The sequence below is a fragment of the Lasioglossum baleicum genome, chromosome 17 (genome assembly GCF_051020765.1).
Source record: "Lasioglossum baleicum chromosome 17, iyLasBale1, whole genome shotgun sequence".
Classification (NCBI taxonomy): Eukaryota; Metazoa; Arthropoda; class Insecta; order Hymenoptera; family Halictidae; genus Lasioglossum; species Lasioglossum baleicum.
Window position 1 is genome coordinate 8,182,461 of NC_134945.1, and position 15,452 is coordinate 8,197,912.

Genomic DNA, 15,452 nt, shown 5'->3' on the forward strand with positions numbered 1-15,452 from the left:
ATTTTTTCTGTCAAAAAAGTAAATCATTTCGATTCTGACACTCTCTCTCTAACTGCCTTATACATATATAATAAATGAACTATTGTAAACAACATTGTGCGGACCAGCCTGCTAATTCAGTTTATTACAAATAAAAAAAAAGAGAAAAGGGAGGGCAGCCTGGATTCTATAAATTTTGATTAACAAGACTAGAGCAATGGTAATTGTTCAGCGTGTAACAACTCGGAAGCAGCAGCGGAATCTGCACACATAACTAATGTAATACCTGCTTGATAAGACGCAGGGATACGAATGTGAGTTGTACCGGTATTAGCATTACTAAGCTGTCGTTTTTGAGTCATTGCTTCTCGTACCATATTTACAACTTGCCCTGAAAGAAAACAAATCAAAATATTACACTCCGCCGTAGCGATTAACGAATGATTAATTTACGTACCGAGAACATTGAGCTTTCGCCACCTGTGATTCATAGTGGCGAGTGGCGTTAGATCTGTATTAGCGTTCCAATGAGCCAAAACATCTGCTCTCCGAATAAGCAATATACTAGGACTTACAAGTTGATGCCACACGTACTGAAAAGAAAAATCCAACAACTCGATACCGATTTAAGCGACTAATGATTAAGTTTCTACAATTCTTTCAACCAACCTGTTCGGCTAAACACTCTAATGGATTGGTTAAATATATGCCTGCCTGTCCCACGCCAAATATCATTTGATGATGCCATGCATCTGGAATATCGCATCCTACTCCACAATGTTGTAAATTCAACGTTGCGATGGGCGCAGCTCCTTTAAGAGAGATTTTACACTTGTACAATAAAGATCAATATATTTGACAATCGATTTCGATCAATATATTCGACTTTCTCAGTTGAGTCACCTCTCGAAATCCAATAATGCAGCCAGTGAGACAAAGACACTTTTCTTTCCGGATAGAACGCGAAGAATTTCGTGATAACCGAACCGTTTGTACACGAAGCTATACCTCGCGCCAAATCTCTGTGAGTCGCTCCTGCTACAGATCGGCTGTACAAATATCTGGGTAACGGCGAGCCTGGTTCTCTTTGTCTAGTGTTCACACCGTTTAATAACGCCTCCAGCGAAAATGATACATTTAAAGCCAACTGTAAAAACGTTCCTCGATTAGATTGATACGTCATTCATATACACAGGATGAAAATGGGAATATCTCGTGACGCACTGAAGTTAAGAAAAAAAGGCTATACGAGCTTCATTTCGTTAATATCAACTTCAATTTTAATATCAACCCTTCAACTTCAATGTCAATATCAACCCTAGAACTTCAATGGCAATATCAACCCTAAAACTTCAATTTTAATATCAACCCTTCAACTTCAATTTTTCAATTTCACTTCGCTAATTTCAACTCTTCAATTTCAACATCACTTTTTCCATTTCAACTTCAATTTCAATATCAACATCAATTTCAATATCAACCCTTCAATGTCAATATCAACCTTAGAACTTCAATGTCAATATCAACCCTAAAACTTCAATTTTAATATCAACCCTTCAACTTCAATTTTTCAATTTCAATATTAATTTTTCCATTTCAACTTCAATTTCAATATCAACCCTTCAACTTCAATGTCAATATCAACCCTAGAACTTCAAAGTCAATATCAACCCTATAACTTCAATGTCAATATCAACCCTAAAACTTCAATTTGATATCAACCCTTCAACTTCAATTTTTTAATTTCAATTCGTTAATTTCAACTCTTCAATTTCAACATTAATTTTTCCATTTCAACTTCAATTTGAACTCTTCAATTTCAATTTCAACGTCAATTTTCCAATTTCAACTTCAATTTTTCAATTCGCTAATTTCAACTCTTCAATTTCAACATCACTTTTTCCATTTCAATTTCAACCTTTCAACATCAATTTAAATATCAACCCTTCAATTTCAACTTCAATTTGAACTCTTTAATTTCAATTTTTCAATTTCAACGTCAATTTTTCAATTTCAATTCACTACCTTCAACTCTTCAATTTCAATGTCAATTTTCCAATTTCAATTTTTTGATTTCTATTCGTTCATTTCAACATAAATTTTTCCATTTCAACTTCAACTCTTCAATTTCAATTTACAGTTTCAACTTGAATTTTTCAATTTCAATTAATTAATTTCAACTCTTCAATTTCAACATCAATTTTTCCATTTCAACTTCAATTTCAATATCAATTCTTCAACTTCATTTTCAACTTTTAGAAAACTATTGTTTATTTATAAAATATTTAAGAATATATTTTTGCGAAAAAATTATTTTGAAATAGTCTGAACATAGTTAAAAAATGTTTTTACGCAAGTTTTAAAGTCTGGAAGATGTTTCTCTGAACGTAGGAACGTTTAATATTACATAATATATTTTTAAGATTGAGAAAAGATAAGTGTAACTTAGGAAAAACGCCGAAAAAAGTGGTTTTTATTTTATTTTAACTATGACGCACCACTGTCAAGAATTTGAAAAAAATTGAGCATAATACGTACGGTAATATCTCATTGCTAAATTAAATCTGTGATAGTGTCTCTAGATTTGATATGAAATCTGCATTTTTTCGATTTTTTTCGTGTTTTTCATTTTTTACAAGCAGAGTTTGCAACGAAAAAATCTGAAAATGATACTTGATATGTGGCTTAGTGTCCGAAATGTGTCAGATTTTTTCAAAATTTTTAATTGTCAATAAATAGGGAAAATGGGCCAAAAACAGGTTTTTCGATTTTTCTCGATAACTACCCTTACAGATGAGATATGGGGCTGAAACTTGGCAGAGAGGGGTCTTTTTGGGTAGGCTATCGAATGGTCCAAGCTCGATTAAACCTCCAAACCCTGGTATAGCCTTTGCCGATCTTACACTTTGATTTACGGACTTTTTTCCATTGGACGACACACTGTGCTTCGTACCGAACAACTTTTCTGAGCAAATTGTTTTCGTAACTTCAGTGCGTCACAAGATATTTCCGTTTCCAGATAAACGAAACACCCTGCACATACAAGGTAACCAATTGTACATACCAAAGCATTGATCGCAGAAGTAGCACCGCACGCAGACGTTTCAATTTGGGTAACTTGTTTCACCGTAGCTTCCTTCTCGCTCCATAACATAACTTTTTCCACCGGTAAAAGCCCGTCTAATCGTTCATTGGATAATTCGATATCCTGCGAAAGAAAGAAATTCGTATAAAGCACAAATAAGGTACAGATTTTGTTCAAGATCGTAATGTTAAAGCATATTAACTAGATTGGAGTCGCCACTCTGGTTGAACTCGGCCTGTTTATTGAGCATCAGTTTCTTCGCCATTATACGATGGTAGAGGGTCGAACTGAGATTCACTCTTCCAGAATTTAAATTTTTAAATAGCAGCTTCAAGTAAGAGCTCTCCGAGACCGAAGCCATTGAAGATTCAGCCCACAGCTCCGATTCGGTGTCTCTGTTATCACCGGGCGAAATAAGATCTCCACTTGTGTTGTGATATCCGTACGATTCTCGCAACGGACATCCTGTATTACGATATAAGCCGGCAGTGTCCCATTTTTCTATAAAATCGTACATAGATATGATCTCTGTGCAGATTCGCTGCTCAAAACAATTGGGGAACATTCTATTCTCATCGATAGACAGCGGAGTTTATGCATTTGTGACAGAAATGATTCGGTGTAATTTAAAACGGTGAAAACATTAGTAGAATTTAATTGTACTGTTATACTAGATTCAACCTATTACAGATATTAACACTTTACCTACCGGAAGCCTATTAATAGGATTTTCGATAATTATGCTGTGCCAAAAGGAAGCATAGAAATTTTTTTTAACATTGCAATTTTAAATGACGTTATTAAGGGTGACTTCTTAGTTCACAATTAAAATTGCTGTTGCTATTCAAAGGTCCATTAGGAAGGGTTTAGCCATGTACCATACATTTTTCAAAATTATGCAATAATCTCCGGTCGGTAATGTGTTAACAAAGAAAATACGTTTCTACTTCATTTCAGTTTCTTGCGCTTCAGGTAAAAAATTTTTATTCTGCATAAAGAATAAATGCTGTCTACTAACCTAACATGTCTGTTAACGCTTGATGTTGCGTCCGGCAAACTTTGAGTGCCGGCGTCAACGAATTTATGCATTTCGGCTGAAGAATGTAAATATTGCATTTATCCCTCGCTACCGAAACTTTCATACAGGGCGAGTCCGAAGAAACAGAACACCTAAATATCTCCGTTACTTTTTCGTTGTACAAAAAAACTTCTTAGGACAAAGTTTGAAGAGCTACATGTAACGGTGTAAGGGAAAAAATTTTCAAGGTCATTTTTTAATGAGATTTCAAGGTCATCGATATTTTTTTAAATGGACTGAGGTATTTTTTGATACATCAATCGGTGCAGTTGGACATTCGTTATAGAAAAGTACTAGCCCATGTATGTCGAAAAGTTAGTAGTTCAGGAGATATTTCAATTTAATAACTCTAGAACACCATTACTGTCTTACTAAGACATTACACAAGTAAGTAAACGCTAACATCAATTTAAATTTCAATGTCAATTTTTCAATTTCAACTTCAACTCTTCCATTTCAACTCCAATTTCTATCCTTCCATTTCAACTTCAATTTTTCAATTTCATTTCGTTAATATCAACTTCAATTTCAATATCAACCCTTCAACTTCAATTGCAATATCAACCCTAAGACTTCAATTTCAATATCAAACCTTCAACTTCAATTTCAATTTTTCAATTTCGACATCAATTTTTCAATTTCAATTCGTTAATTTCAACTCTTCAATTTCAATTTCAATATCAACTCTTCAACTTCATTTTTAATTTTTCCATTTCAACTTTAACTTCAACTTCAATTTTAACTCTCCCATTTCAACTTCATTTTTTCAATTTCATTTTGTTAATTTCTACTCTTCAATTTCAACGTCAATTTTTCAATTTCAACTTTAATTGTTCAATTCTGTCGTACTAAGACGTTAGTGTTTACTTGCTAGTGTAAATTGAAGAGTAGAAGTTGAAATGGAAAAATTGATGTTGAAATTGAAAAATTGACGTTGAAATTGAAAAGTTGAAGTTGAAGGGCTGATATTGAAATTGACGTTGAAATTGAAAATTTGAAATTGAAGAGTAGAAATTCACAAATTGAAGTTGAAGAGTTGGACTCAACTAAATGAAATTGAAAAATTGACGTTGTAATTGTAGAGTTGAAATTAACGAATTGAAATTGGAAAATTGACGTTGAAATTGAAAAATTGAAATTGAAGTTTTAGGGTTGATATTGAAATTGAAGTCTTAGGGTTGATATTGCAATTGAAGTTGAAGGGTTGATATTGAAATTGAAGTTGATATTAACGAAATGAAATTGAAAAATTGAAGTTGAAATGGAAGGATAGAAATTGAAGTTGGAATGGAAGAGTTGAAGTTGAAATGGAAGAGTTGAAGTTGAAATTAAAGTTGGAATTGAAAAATTGACATTGAAATTGAAATTGATGTTAGCGTTTACTTACTTGTGTAATGTCTTAGTAAGACAGGAATGGTGTTCTAGAGTTATTAAATTGAAATATCTCCCGAACTACTAACTTTTCGACAAACATAGTATAGTACTTTTTTATAACGAATGTCCAGTTGATTCCATTTTAAAAAATATAGATGACCTTGAAATCTCATTAAAAAAATGACCTCGAATTTTTTTTCCCTTACACCGTTACATGTGGCCGTTCAGACAGTGTAACTTTGTCCTAAGAAGTTCTTTTGTACAACGAAAAATAACGGAGATATTTAAGTGTTCTGTTTCTTCAAACTCACCCTGTACAATATCCCCTAATTGTTTTTAGCAGTGTACCTTCACGTGGTATACCAGAAATAAAGTATACCGGTTGCGCCACTGGTACTTGGCATCCATGGCGAAGGATGACTTGGTTTCACGCTCGGTTCTGGTGTGGACTGGCTAGTTGATGAACACGGTTGAGGTTCTACATGGTTCACGTTCTGTACGCTCTGTTTCAGATGTTGCGACGTAGATGCAATTCCTTGTCGTGATACTACTTTACCGCTACTTAAATCGTTTAATACTGGATCCTGCTCTACGTTGTCTAACGCTATATTCTGTATGTCTTCGTTTATAGAGGCCAAGTCGCTATCTCCAGTGTCCTGCGAGAGGAAGACACAGCCGTGAGAAACGTGTTACGCTTCCATCAGGATCGTTCAATACCTGTTCGCAGGAAGGCCCAGGATCAAAATCCATTTCTAAAAAGTCCATCTCTGGACTGGATCTACCGCTATGAGATTGTCCGTCCTCCTCGCCTTCTTCCAGTTGCCCGTGGTTCGCCTCTCCTCTTTGAGCCAAGTGAACCGCGTCGTCGTTTCCCTTGTACGTGTAAATACAATAATCTTCCCCATCCGACATGTCGCCCTCGTTTCCAGAACTAGAATCTCTCCTTTCGTTTTGCTCTCTCTGCGTGCTTTGCTGCTGAAGAAAATCGAATAAATATTTATACAACAGCGAGTGAAATGATATTTCCCAGGGACGCGCGGGAAGTTCTAAAAACTTTTGGGATTCTTTGATAGTTACCTTTTGCAACCCGCTCGGCCCTGCCACTTCTCTGTTTCCGTTAATGTTAGGTCTTAGGAAACAGCACGTCCCTTGACTCGTAGAGCCTACGCTGCCTCCTATATTATTTAATACACATTTAGAAACATAGGATCTAGATGGCCAGGCGCTGTCCACTTCAGGACTAGAATCCGAACTGCACGATACTTTCGACGGACACTTCTCAATTCCAGACACGTAATCTACGTTGTTCTTCATGTCGATATCCTCATTTGGTCTAGGTAGCAACATGTTCGGCGGAATTGTAGACGAAGCGGACGCTGTGTTACTTAAATGTGTAATCGGATTGGATGCGGCGCCGGTGTTGTATGAGACTGGTACAAAAGTGTGATTCGAATGCGAGTTACTTTGATTAGAAGATAAGTTTAAATGCATCTGAGGCTTAGGCAAGTTTAAAGCGCTCGTGTTCATTATAGTCTTATGCTTCAATTGACTGGTGACGGTAGAATTTACAGTTTGAGGCTTGATACTATTGGTATTTAAAAATATGGAAGATACACTCGCGTTCACCATGTCCTGATTCGTGTCTTGGTCCATAGAATTATTGAAACCAGACGTGGCGGCTTGCACGGATCTTGTGCCATTAGCCAACGCGACCGAAGGCATAGAAGACAGAAGGTTCTTGGCACTGTTCTCACCTATCTTATTATTTAACTTTAACTGATCTCCACATAATCTACTTTCGATCGGTTGATTGCTATTACTTTTCTTTAAATGTCCATCCACTTTTGTCTCTGTTTTGTTTTGGTTATTGCTTGTACCTTCTTGAGAATTCATATTATATCTGAAAAAACACGAAGGCATAAATTTTTATTCTATTAAAAAGCAAACGAGAACGTGACCGAAACGCGATTGACAATTTCGTGTTATCGAATCAGCGACGGACTGTATCAAATGAGACGGAATTTCACCAGAAGAAAAATGTGTTGGCAAGTTTTTTACCTTAAAAAATTACTTTTCCGACGGTTTAACGATTAGGCGGTATTCAACATTAGTGTACTCTTACGCGAGCTCACGGAATAAACGAATCGAGTGTCAGTCCTTGATTGTTAGGTGTACTGGTGTACTGGGAAAAATGAGACCGTGTGTTATTCGGTTGTTAGAACGCAGCGGTGTCAAGTGAAAAAGAACGAGAGGCCTCACACTGCCTCACACTAACTTCGTCTCCCGTACGAGTTCCGGAAGTCAGCTGATTGTTAGAAACAAGTGTAGCTAAGCGAAGATTCGTTGATTTGCGTATATTTTTTTTCGAAATGAAATCTATTCAATCATTCATAGCGATAAGGAACAATGTCGCGCATCGCTTTCGTTAGAAACGAGCAGAACTGACTTCGAAACAGAATCGCCCTGACTTGTCTCTTGCGCATTAATTAGATGCCCTCGGACTTTCGATATATTTACAAACTATTACCGCACAGGTTGCATACGGAATGCGTCTATCATTTGCCTGAAAGAAAATGCTACAGTCCGATTCCGATCTCAGTTCTATGTGTTCTATACGATAACAACTCATTGCTATCCCCTCTATCATTTTATATCCTGCTTATTTCGTTATAGGAACGAGCGAAAAATGAAGCTCCGGTCACACGATGTGAACTCGTGGAAAACTCCACTTGGGCGCGTATTTCGGTTTGTACACGTACAGGTTTTGCACTCCAAATTCACCCTTTTGCAAATCAATCTCAATCTTTTACAAATAAAGTATTTCAACGTAAGTTTTTGTAAAAGCAAATCAAACCAAATGTAAATTATATTCAAAATTTTATTTATTGCAATGATGTACATCAAATGCTTATTTAAAAATAATTACCAATTCATTAACTTTGTAATGTACGAAAACTGTGTGTAGATGATATGTATATACCCAGACAGCACAGTCTGACCGAGCCTACCGCCGGACCCAGCTAGCAGAGCCCCTGACCTACAGGTTACGGGCAAACACAACGCTTGGAGCTGCGTCGAGACCCAGACAGGCCGATCGGCCGATGTAGCCGGGCCCCTGTGCACAAAATGGCGCGAATATCACCTGCCGGGGGCTCGAGCCCAGGGCCTGCCGGCCGGGCTGGGATTCAGCCTGTTTTTGAGAGGGCAGCACGGTACTTATCACACTAAGAGACACCATCAAGGGGGGCTATCTAGCGGTCGATCGAGGAACTCGTTCCAGCTCCTCGTGCAAGGATCTACCGCTAGGGGGCTGCACCGATACTTGGCGGTACTTTGAGAAATTCTTCAGCTCGAGTCTGAAGAATCTCCAAGGCCTACTCGGATCGGTGACTGAAAGGATTAAACCGAATTAATTTAATCGAGCGGACTCGATTAAACAATTCGGCGGTCTCTGATCGGAATCAAAGTTACTCCGGAGTTAGTTTGCTCCGGAAGAACGCACGCAAAATCGTCGTACGTTCCGACGTGCCGGTATTAAACGAAAAGATGTTTAGTATTGAATTATTATTAATATCCGGCACAGGATTGCTCCCAAATTTCACAACTAGCAGCAACAAAGTACTCGGAACAGAACTAAGTTATTAAATGTGTTGCGGCAAAATCAAACACTCCAGATGCATCTCTTTAATTTCAATCACCCGGTATCTTTTCGAACGTTCTCGACAGGGCTACGACTACTGTTTACACGTTTCCATTTCACACTTTGTATACACACACTCTAATAACACTCTGTTTCAGCTATTCGCACATACACATTTAGATCTTTGTTTTCGGGCGTGCCCTGTCGAGTCTCCAGTCTTGCGACACGAGTCTACCGCTTAGCATCGGAATAAATAGCAGAAATCGTACATCTCAAGCACAAACGAGCACGTGTTCTTATTTCTCTTTTCCTCGTGTTCTCTCCTCTCATTCCATAGTAATTTTTGAGTTCTCTTACAACATTTCTGGTCCTTCGAGCCGGATTACTGTGGAAAACGTGCGAGAACCGTGCTCGAAATCGCTTAGCAAACTGCGCGTGTTTAGTGAACAGAGTTATCTGTGTCTCGCTCTTACTCTACTCTCTCCGCGTGCTCGCGTGTGTCCGAAAGTGAACGCCGTGTGCTGTGAAAACTGAACTCGCTCGCTCCAAGAGACGTATTTCATTACGAGAGACTATCAATCATGTCGGTTTCGGTGCGCAACGCTGTTGAAAAACAAAAGGAACTCCACGGTTTGATCAGTCGTGCTGCGCCTAACCTCAAAAAATTAGAAATCAAGAAGCGCACTCCTGAAAGTGTCCAGACTCGCATCGAACTCCTGGACGCCAATTGGAAGAAGTTTCAGGACAATCATGACTTGCTCACATCTCTAAAACCTGAAGACCGGGCAGAGCTCTCGTATTTCAAAGAGAATTTCTATGAGGTTTGTGAAGAAGCGTATATCGACTCCAAGTCCGAAATGCTCTCATATCGGAACGAGCTCATCACAAAGGTAGGACAGCCATCTTCGATCGAATCGAATGCCTCGTGCGCGAATCACGCGCCTAGCCCTCGACAACTCCCGCGCATATACCTACCGCGTTTCTCCGGAATATATCGCGAATGGCGACACTTCCGTGATCTCTTCATTTCAATGATTATCAAGAACAAAGAGATATCTGATGTAGAGAAATTGCAGTATCTCAAGATAAATTTATCCGGTGAAGCATTGCAGCTCGTTGTGAACATTGACGTCACCGATGACAATTTCGAGCCTGCGTGGAATGTTCTAGTCGACCGATACGAAAACAGCGAGTGCTCATCGACTCGCATCTCGCTTCGATGTTCTCCCTCCAACACGTGACTCAACAATCGGCAAACCAAATTAAATCACTTCTTGGAGGAGTAAAAGAAACTCTCGGTGCACTCCGATCTCTCGGGTGTCCTACTGATTCGTGGGATTGTCTCATCGTGTATATGGTGACTAACAAACTCGACCCGGAAACCCTAATGGACTGGGAACAACAAATCGGCGCGGAAACTACACCCGCGACATTCGCGGAGCTCGAAAAGTATCTTCTGAGTCGATACGTGCTCTCGAAGCTGTAGCACGAGCTACGGGGACTCAAAAATCGCGCTCGGCTTCTTCCGGAAAACCTCAATCGAGTGCAAAATCACATCAAGCTGTCGCGAATTCAACAAGCGACGGCACTTCAGAGAGAGAAATCAAATCATCTACGTTATCGTGTACGCTTTGCAGTGGTGCTCATTATCTTTCGGCGTGTCCAGATTACCACCGCAAAACTATTGAGCAACGGCAAGATTTTCTTAAACAGAAGAATCTCTGCTTTAACTGCCTCGGTCCGCATCAATTTCGCAACTGTCGGTCAATCAAACGGTGCCGAATCTGTGGGAATTCTCATCACACGTCAATCCATCGATCGAACAATTCGTCGGAAAACAAAGCTCCCGCCGTTTCGAACCTGCAGGAGCCTAACTCACCGGCATTCGTTACAGCCGTTGAAAAAACTCCCGCGTCCGTGCCTCCGCGTCGTGAAAATATTCAAGCGGGAACGGCCGCTTCGACGAATATCGCTCTCTCTGTCTCGGTACACTACGAACCTGTCCTACTCGCGACCGCTCTTGTCAAAGTCACTTCATGCTACGGTGAATCGTACGAAGCTCGAGCCCTTCTCGATCAAGGATCAGAGGTCTCGTTCATAACGGAATCTCTTGCCCAATGTCTCAAATTACCGCGACAACGAATTTCTCTTCCGATTAACGGTATTGGTGCTCAACGTTCGACAGTCTCTCGGGGACTCATCAATGTGACTATCGCTTCGCGTATGAGTCCCGTGTTTTCGCTCTCAGTGAACGCTTACGTTCTTTCAAAGTTGACATCGTATACACCACCAAGCAGAGTTATCAGAAATCCATGGCCACACCTCGAAAGTCTTGAGCTAGCAGATCCTGAGTTCTCCTCAGCGGCGAGAATTGACTTGATTCTCGGCACGGAAGTTTATAGCGCAATCCTCGAGGAAGGAATCCGCAAGGCGGTCCCGGCAGCCCCATCGCTCAAAAAACCACTCTAGGATGGATTCTCTCTGGTTCCGTCTCATCTGAGCCGCACTCAGATCTTGGTGAGCATCCAGCACAAGGGTTACAATGTTCCGTTGACCTCGAACTCCATGGTTTGGTCCAACGATTCTGGGAACAAGAAGAAGCTACTCCCGCGCCGCGCATCGCGCTCTCCGAAGCGGAATATCAGTGCGAACAATTCTTCAAGGAAACGCACTCTCGCGACTCGAACGGACGCTATATCGTACGCATACCTTTGAAGTATAAGCCAGAAGATCTCTCGGAAACTCGTATACTCCCGCATTACGCGCTCTCATACGTCAGGAGAATCGTTTCGCTCTGGACTCATCTATCAAAGCAGCATACTCAAAGTTTATGAATGAGTATGAAGCTCTCAATCACATGGCTCTCGTCCCGACTGAAACCTCACTGCCTCAAAATGCCTTTTATCTTCCTCATCATTCAGTTATTCGAGAGTCCAGCTCAACCACGAAAGTCCGTGTTGTTTTCAACGGCTCAAATCGAACCAACTACGGAATATCAGTGAATGACCTTCAACACGTTGGGCCAATTTCCTCAATTTCAGTGCCTCGGTGGCTCGGGTACAGCGCGTCCTCATCCGTAGTCGAGTTGCACGGGTTTTCTGACGCTTCTCAATCGGCGCTCGGTGCAGTAATTTACCTTCGCGTGATTGCAGATCTGAATGACGCTCGCGTGACGCTTGTCTCCGCTAAGACCCGAGTCGCTCCTCTCAACAAAGTTACGGTTCCTCGACTCGAACTCTCAGCCGCACTCCTCTTGGTTCGTCATATGTCGATAATTCGAAAAACGCTCGATCTCGAAAAGGTTCCAATTCATCTGTGGACGGATTCCACAGTCGCGCTCGCGTACATTCGTGGTGACGCCCGTCGGTGGGCGGATTTCGTTCAAAACCGTGTAACCGAAATTCAAGAACTCTCGAACTGTCAATGGCATCACATCTCAGGGAAGGACAATCCTGCCGACTGTGCCTCGCGTGGACTATCTCCTACCGAGCTGAGAGAGCACGCACTTTGGTGGAATGGTCCCGCGTGGCTCTCAAAGCACTCAACTCATTGGCCGCGCTCCACCCCGTCGCTAGATCCAGACATTGCCCTTGAATTTCGCAAAGTTCCCGTCACAATCGCGAATCATGACGAACCTCCAGTAGTCTGGAATCTCGTGGACAGGTTCTCGAGTCTAAGGACTCTTCTACGCATCACAGCATGGTGTTTTCGCGCCCTCGAAAAGTTTCGACGCAATAAGGGCGCCGCAGATTAATCCTCGTCGCTGACTCCCGAAGAACTTAATCACGCACGTCTTTTCTGGGTGAAGCTCACTCAGACAGCGTTCTTTAAAGTTGAAATTAATCAATTACGGCGAGGCAAGCACATCTCACGATCAAGCTCACTGCTTCGTCTCATTCCCTTCCTCGACGGATCGAATTTGTTACGCGTTGGAGGACGGCTCCAAAACTCTCTTCTCGATCATGACGAGAAACATCCTCTCATTTTACCGCGAGAATTGGCGCTCACAACCCTCATCATCGACGAGGCTCATCGCCGTATATTTCATGGGGGAGCCCAACTCACACTCACAACCCTGCGAAGACGATATTGGATCGTCGGCGGTCGTGTTCCAGTTCGCTCATTCATCCATCGCTGTGTACAATGTACACGACAACGAGCCACTCTTGGACAACAGTTAATGGGGCAACTACCCCAGTCTCGTGCGACCCCGTCTCGCCCATTCCTTCACGCAGGAGTTGATTACGCTGGCCCTCTAACTCTTCGGACGTTTCGCGGTCGAGGCGCGAAGACGTACAAAGGCTATATCGTCCTCTTCGTTTGTCTCTCGTCTTCAGCTGTTCACTTGGAAATAGCTACCGACTATTCCACCAACGGCTTCATCGCCGCTTATAAACGTTTTATAAGTCGACGAGGCATCTGTGCAACGCTCAGCAGTGACTGTGGCACCAATTTCATCGGTGCTGACAAGGAACTGCGAAACCTTTTTCAAGCTTCCTCCAAAGAAGCAGCCGCTCTCGCCAACATTTTTGCGAATGATGGAACTCGCTGGAAATTTAATCCACCATCATCACCACACTTCGGAGGGAAATGGGAAGCGGCTGTCAAATCCGTAAAGTTTCACCTCAAAAGAGTCATCGGAGACACTGGCCTCACTTACGAGGAATTTTCAACATTGCTCTCGCAGATTGAGGCCATCCTCAACTCGCGCCCTCTTTGCCCGCTCTCGGATGACCCAACGGATCCATCAGCTCTTACCCCGGGTCATTTTCTCATTGGTACGGCATTAACGACCACTCCTGAGCCTGCAATCATCGATCTGCCAAACTCTCGACTTTCACGATGGCAACTTTTGCGTCAGATGCTGGAACGATTTTGGAAACGCTGGAGTGCCGAATACCTTCAACATCTCCAGACGATTTCCAAGTGGCAACGCAGATCTGACGCGTTCAAAATCGGATCTCTCGTGCTCGTCGCAGACGAACGATATCCACCGTCAAAATGGGCTCTAGGACGGATCATTGACGTCCACCCTGGTCAGGACAATCTAGTTCGGGTTGCTACCGTGAAAACCCAACATTCGGTTTATAAACGACCGATTGTGAAACTTGTCATGCTGCCCATCTCAACCAACGACGATAACTCAACAGAATCAACGCTGTCAACCAAGGACTAGTCGGCGCTAAATCATTGCCACTCTTTACAAGATTGGCAAGGTGGGCGGAATGTTGCGGCAAAATCAAACACTCCAGATGCATCTCTTTAATTTCAATCACCCGGTATCTTTTCGAACGTTCTCGACAGGGCTACGACTACTGTTTACACGTTTCCATTTCGCACTTTGTATACACACACTCTAATAACACTCTGTTTCAGCTATTCGCACATACACATTTAGATCTTTGTTTTCGGGCGTGCCCTGTCGAGTCTCCAGTCTTGCGACACGAGTCTACCGCTTAGCATCGGAATAAATAGCAGAAATCGTACATCTCAAGCACAAACGAGCACGTGTTCTTATTTCTCTTTTCCTCGTGTTCTCTCCTCTCATTCCACAGTAATTTTTGAGTTCTCTTACAACAAAATGATTAATAACTTAGACTGACGTCGAGTAAATTGATGTTATAATTGTGAAATTTGTCGAAACGTTTACGAAGCGTTACGTAATTCCGAAACGAACGTTCCGGAATTCCTTTGTTCTAACGACCTAGGAAAGAGCCGTTGGCTGTTATTGAATTTATCCTGACAAACAATTAGCAGTGCTAAGTGTCGACAGGACAAAGACGAATAACAACGAACGGAGGGGAGGGGTAACCGCGCTGAACGGCTGTGCGGGTTAACGCACTGGTGTTCGCGCGGGGGAAGAGAGTAAGAGAGGGAGTCGATCACTTACCCCACTCGAGGTCCTGCAGGGGTGTCCACGGTGTTCCCGGCTGCTCGGTGGAGACGCTGATGATGAGGTCCTCCTCCTCGGCGGCCAATCGCGCCCCGATCGCTCCTCGGCTCCAGGTGATGCACACGCACGAAACTCGCGAACTTGAGCTGCGGTGCTCGTAACCGAAATTTTGGGAGCAGATAGTCCCTCGATTTATTGGGAATTGACTGTTATAGTTGTATTGAGCAGATTGGGCCAATCCACACGGCACTGCAATGCGTGGCCGACCCGTGACCGAGGGGGAGCAAGCCCCGACCGCTCAGTCAATTCCCAAAAATCGAGTTAATATTCTGACTCCCCGATGAGGAGTGTATCAGATATTAAGCTGATAAGAACAGATAAAGGCATTTTTATTTCAAAGAAT

At 41.8% G+C, this 15,452-nt stretch overlaps 2 protein-coding genes and 1 pseudogene across 6 annotated transcripts; 1 reads left to right on the top strand and 2 right to left on the bottom strand.

Moving 5' to 3' along the window:
- Nucleotides 1–120: 120 nt before the first annotated feature.
- On the bottom strand, nucleotides 121–8,202 carry LOC143217432 (uncharacterized). 5 transcript variants are annotated; one of them, XM_076441703.1, is made up of 11 exons: nucleotides 7,792–8,037; nucleotides 7,575–7,698; nucleotides 6,594–7,416; nucleotides 6,234–6,491; nucleotides 5,896–6,172; nucleotides 3,267–3,565; nucleotides 3,044–3,187; nucleotides 883–1,126; nucleotides 649–791; nucleotides 437–572; nucleotides 121–370 (listed from the first exon to the last, which is right to left on the bottom strand). In XM_076441703.1, exons 3-11 carry the CDS (start codon nucleotides 7,407–7,409, stop codon nucleotides 189–191), a joined length of 2,499 nt encoding a protein of 832 aa, XP_076297818.1. In that variant the 5' UTR covers nucleotides 7,410–7,416; nucleotides 7,575–7,698; nucleotides 7,792–8,037; the 3' UTR covers nucleotides 121–188. The 5 variants fall into 5 exon arrangements, with proteins under 5 accessions (XP_076297818.1, XP_076297815.1, XP_076297814.1 ...); XM_076441700.1 differs by lacking the exons at nucleotides 7,575–7,698; nucleotides 7,792–8,037 and adding an exon at nucleotides 8,044–8,202 and having other exon boundaries at nucleotides 6,234–6,488; XM_076441699.1 differs by lacking the exons at nucleotides 7,575–7,698; nucleotides 7,792–8,037 and adding an exon at nucleotides 8,044–8,202.
- Nucleotides 8,203–13,202: 5,000 nt separating this feature from the next.
- LOC143217548 (uncharacterized) lies at nucleotides 13,203–14,332 on the top strand. The gene is made up of 2 exons (XM_076441936.1): nucleotides 13,203–13,332; nucleotides 13,392–14,332. The coding sequence occupies exons 1-2, from the start codon at nucleotides 13,203–13,205 to the stop codon at nucleotides 14,330–14,332; spliced, it is 1,071 nt and encodes a 356-aa protein (XP_076298051.1).
- Nucleotides 14,333–15,273: 941 nt separating this feature from the next.
- LOC143217759 (U2 spliceosomal RNA) lies at nucleotides 15,274–15,452 on the bottom strand (annotated as a pseudogene).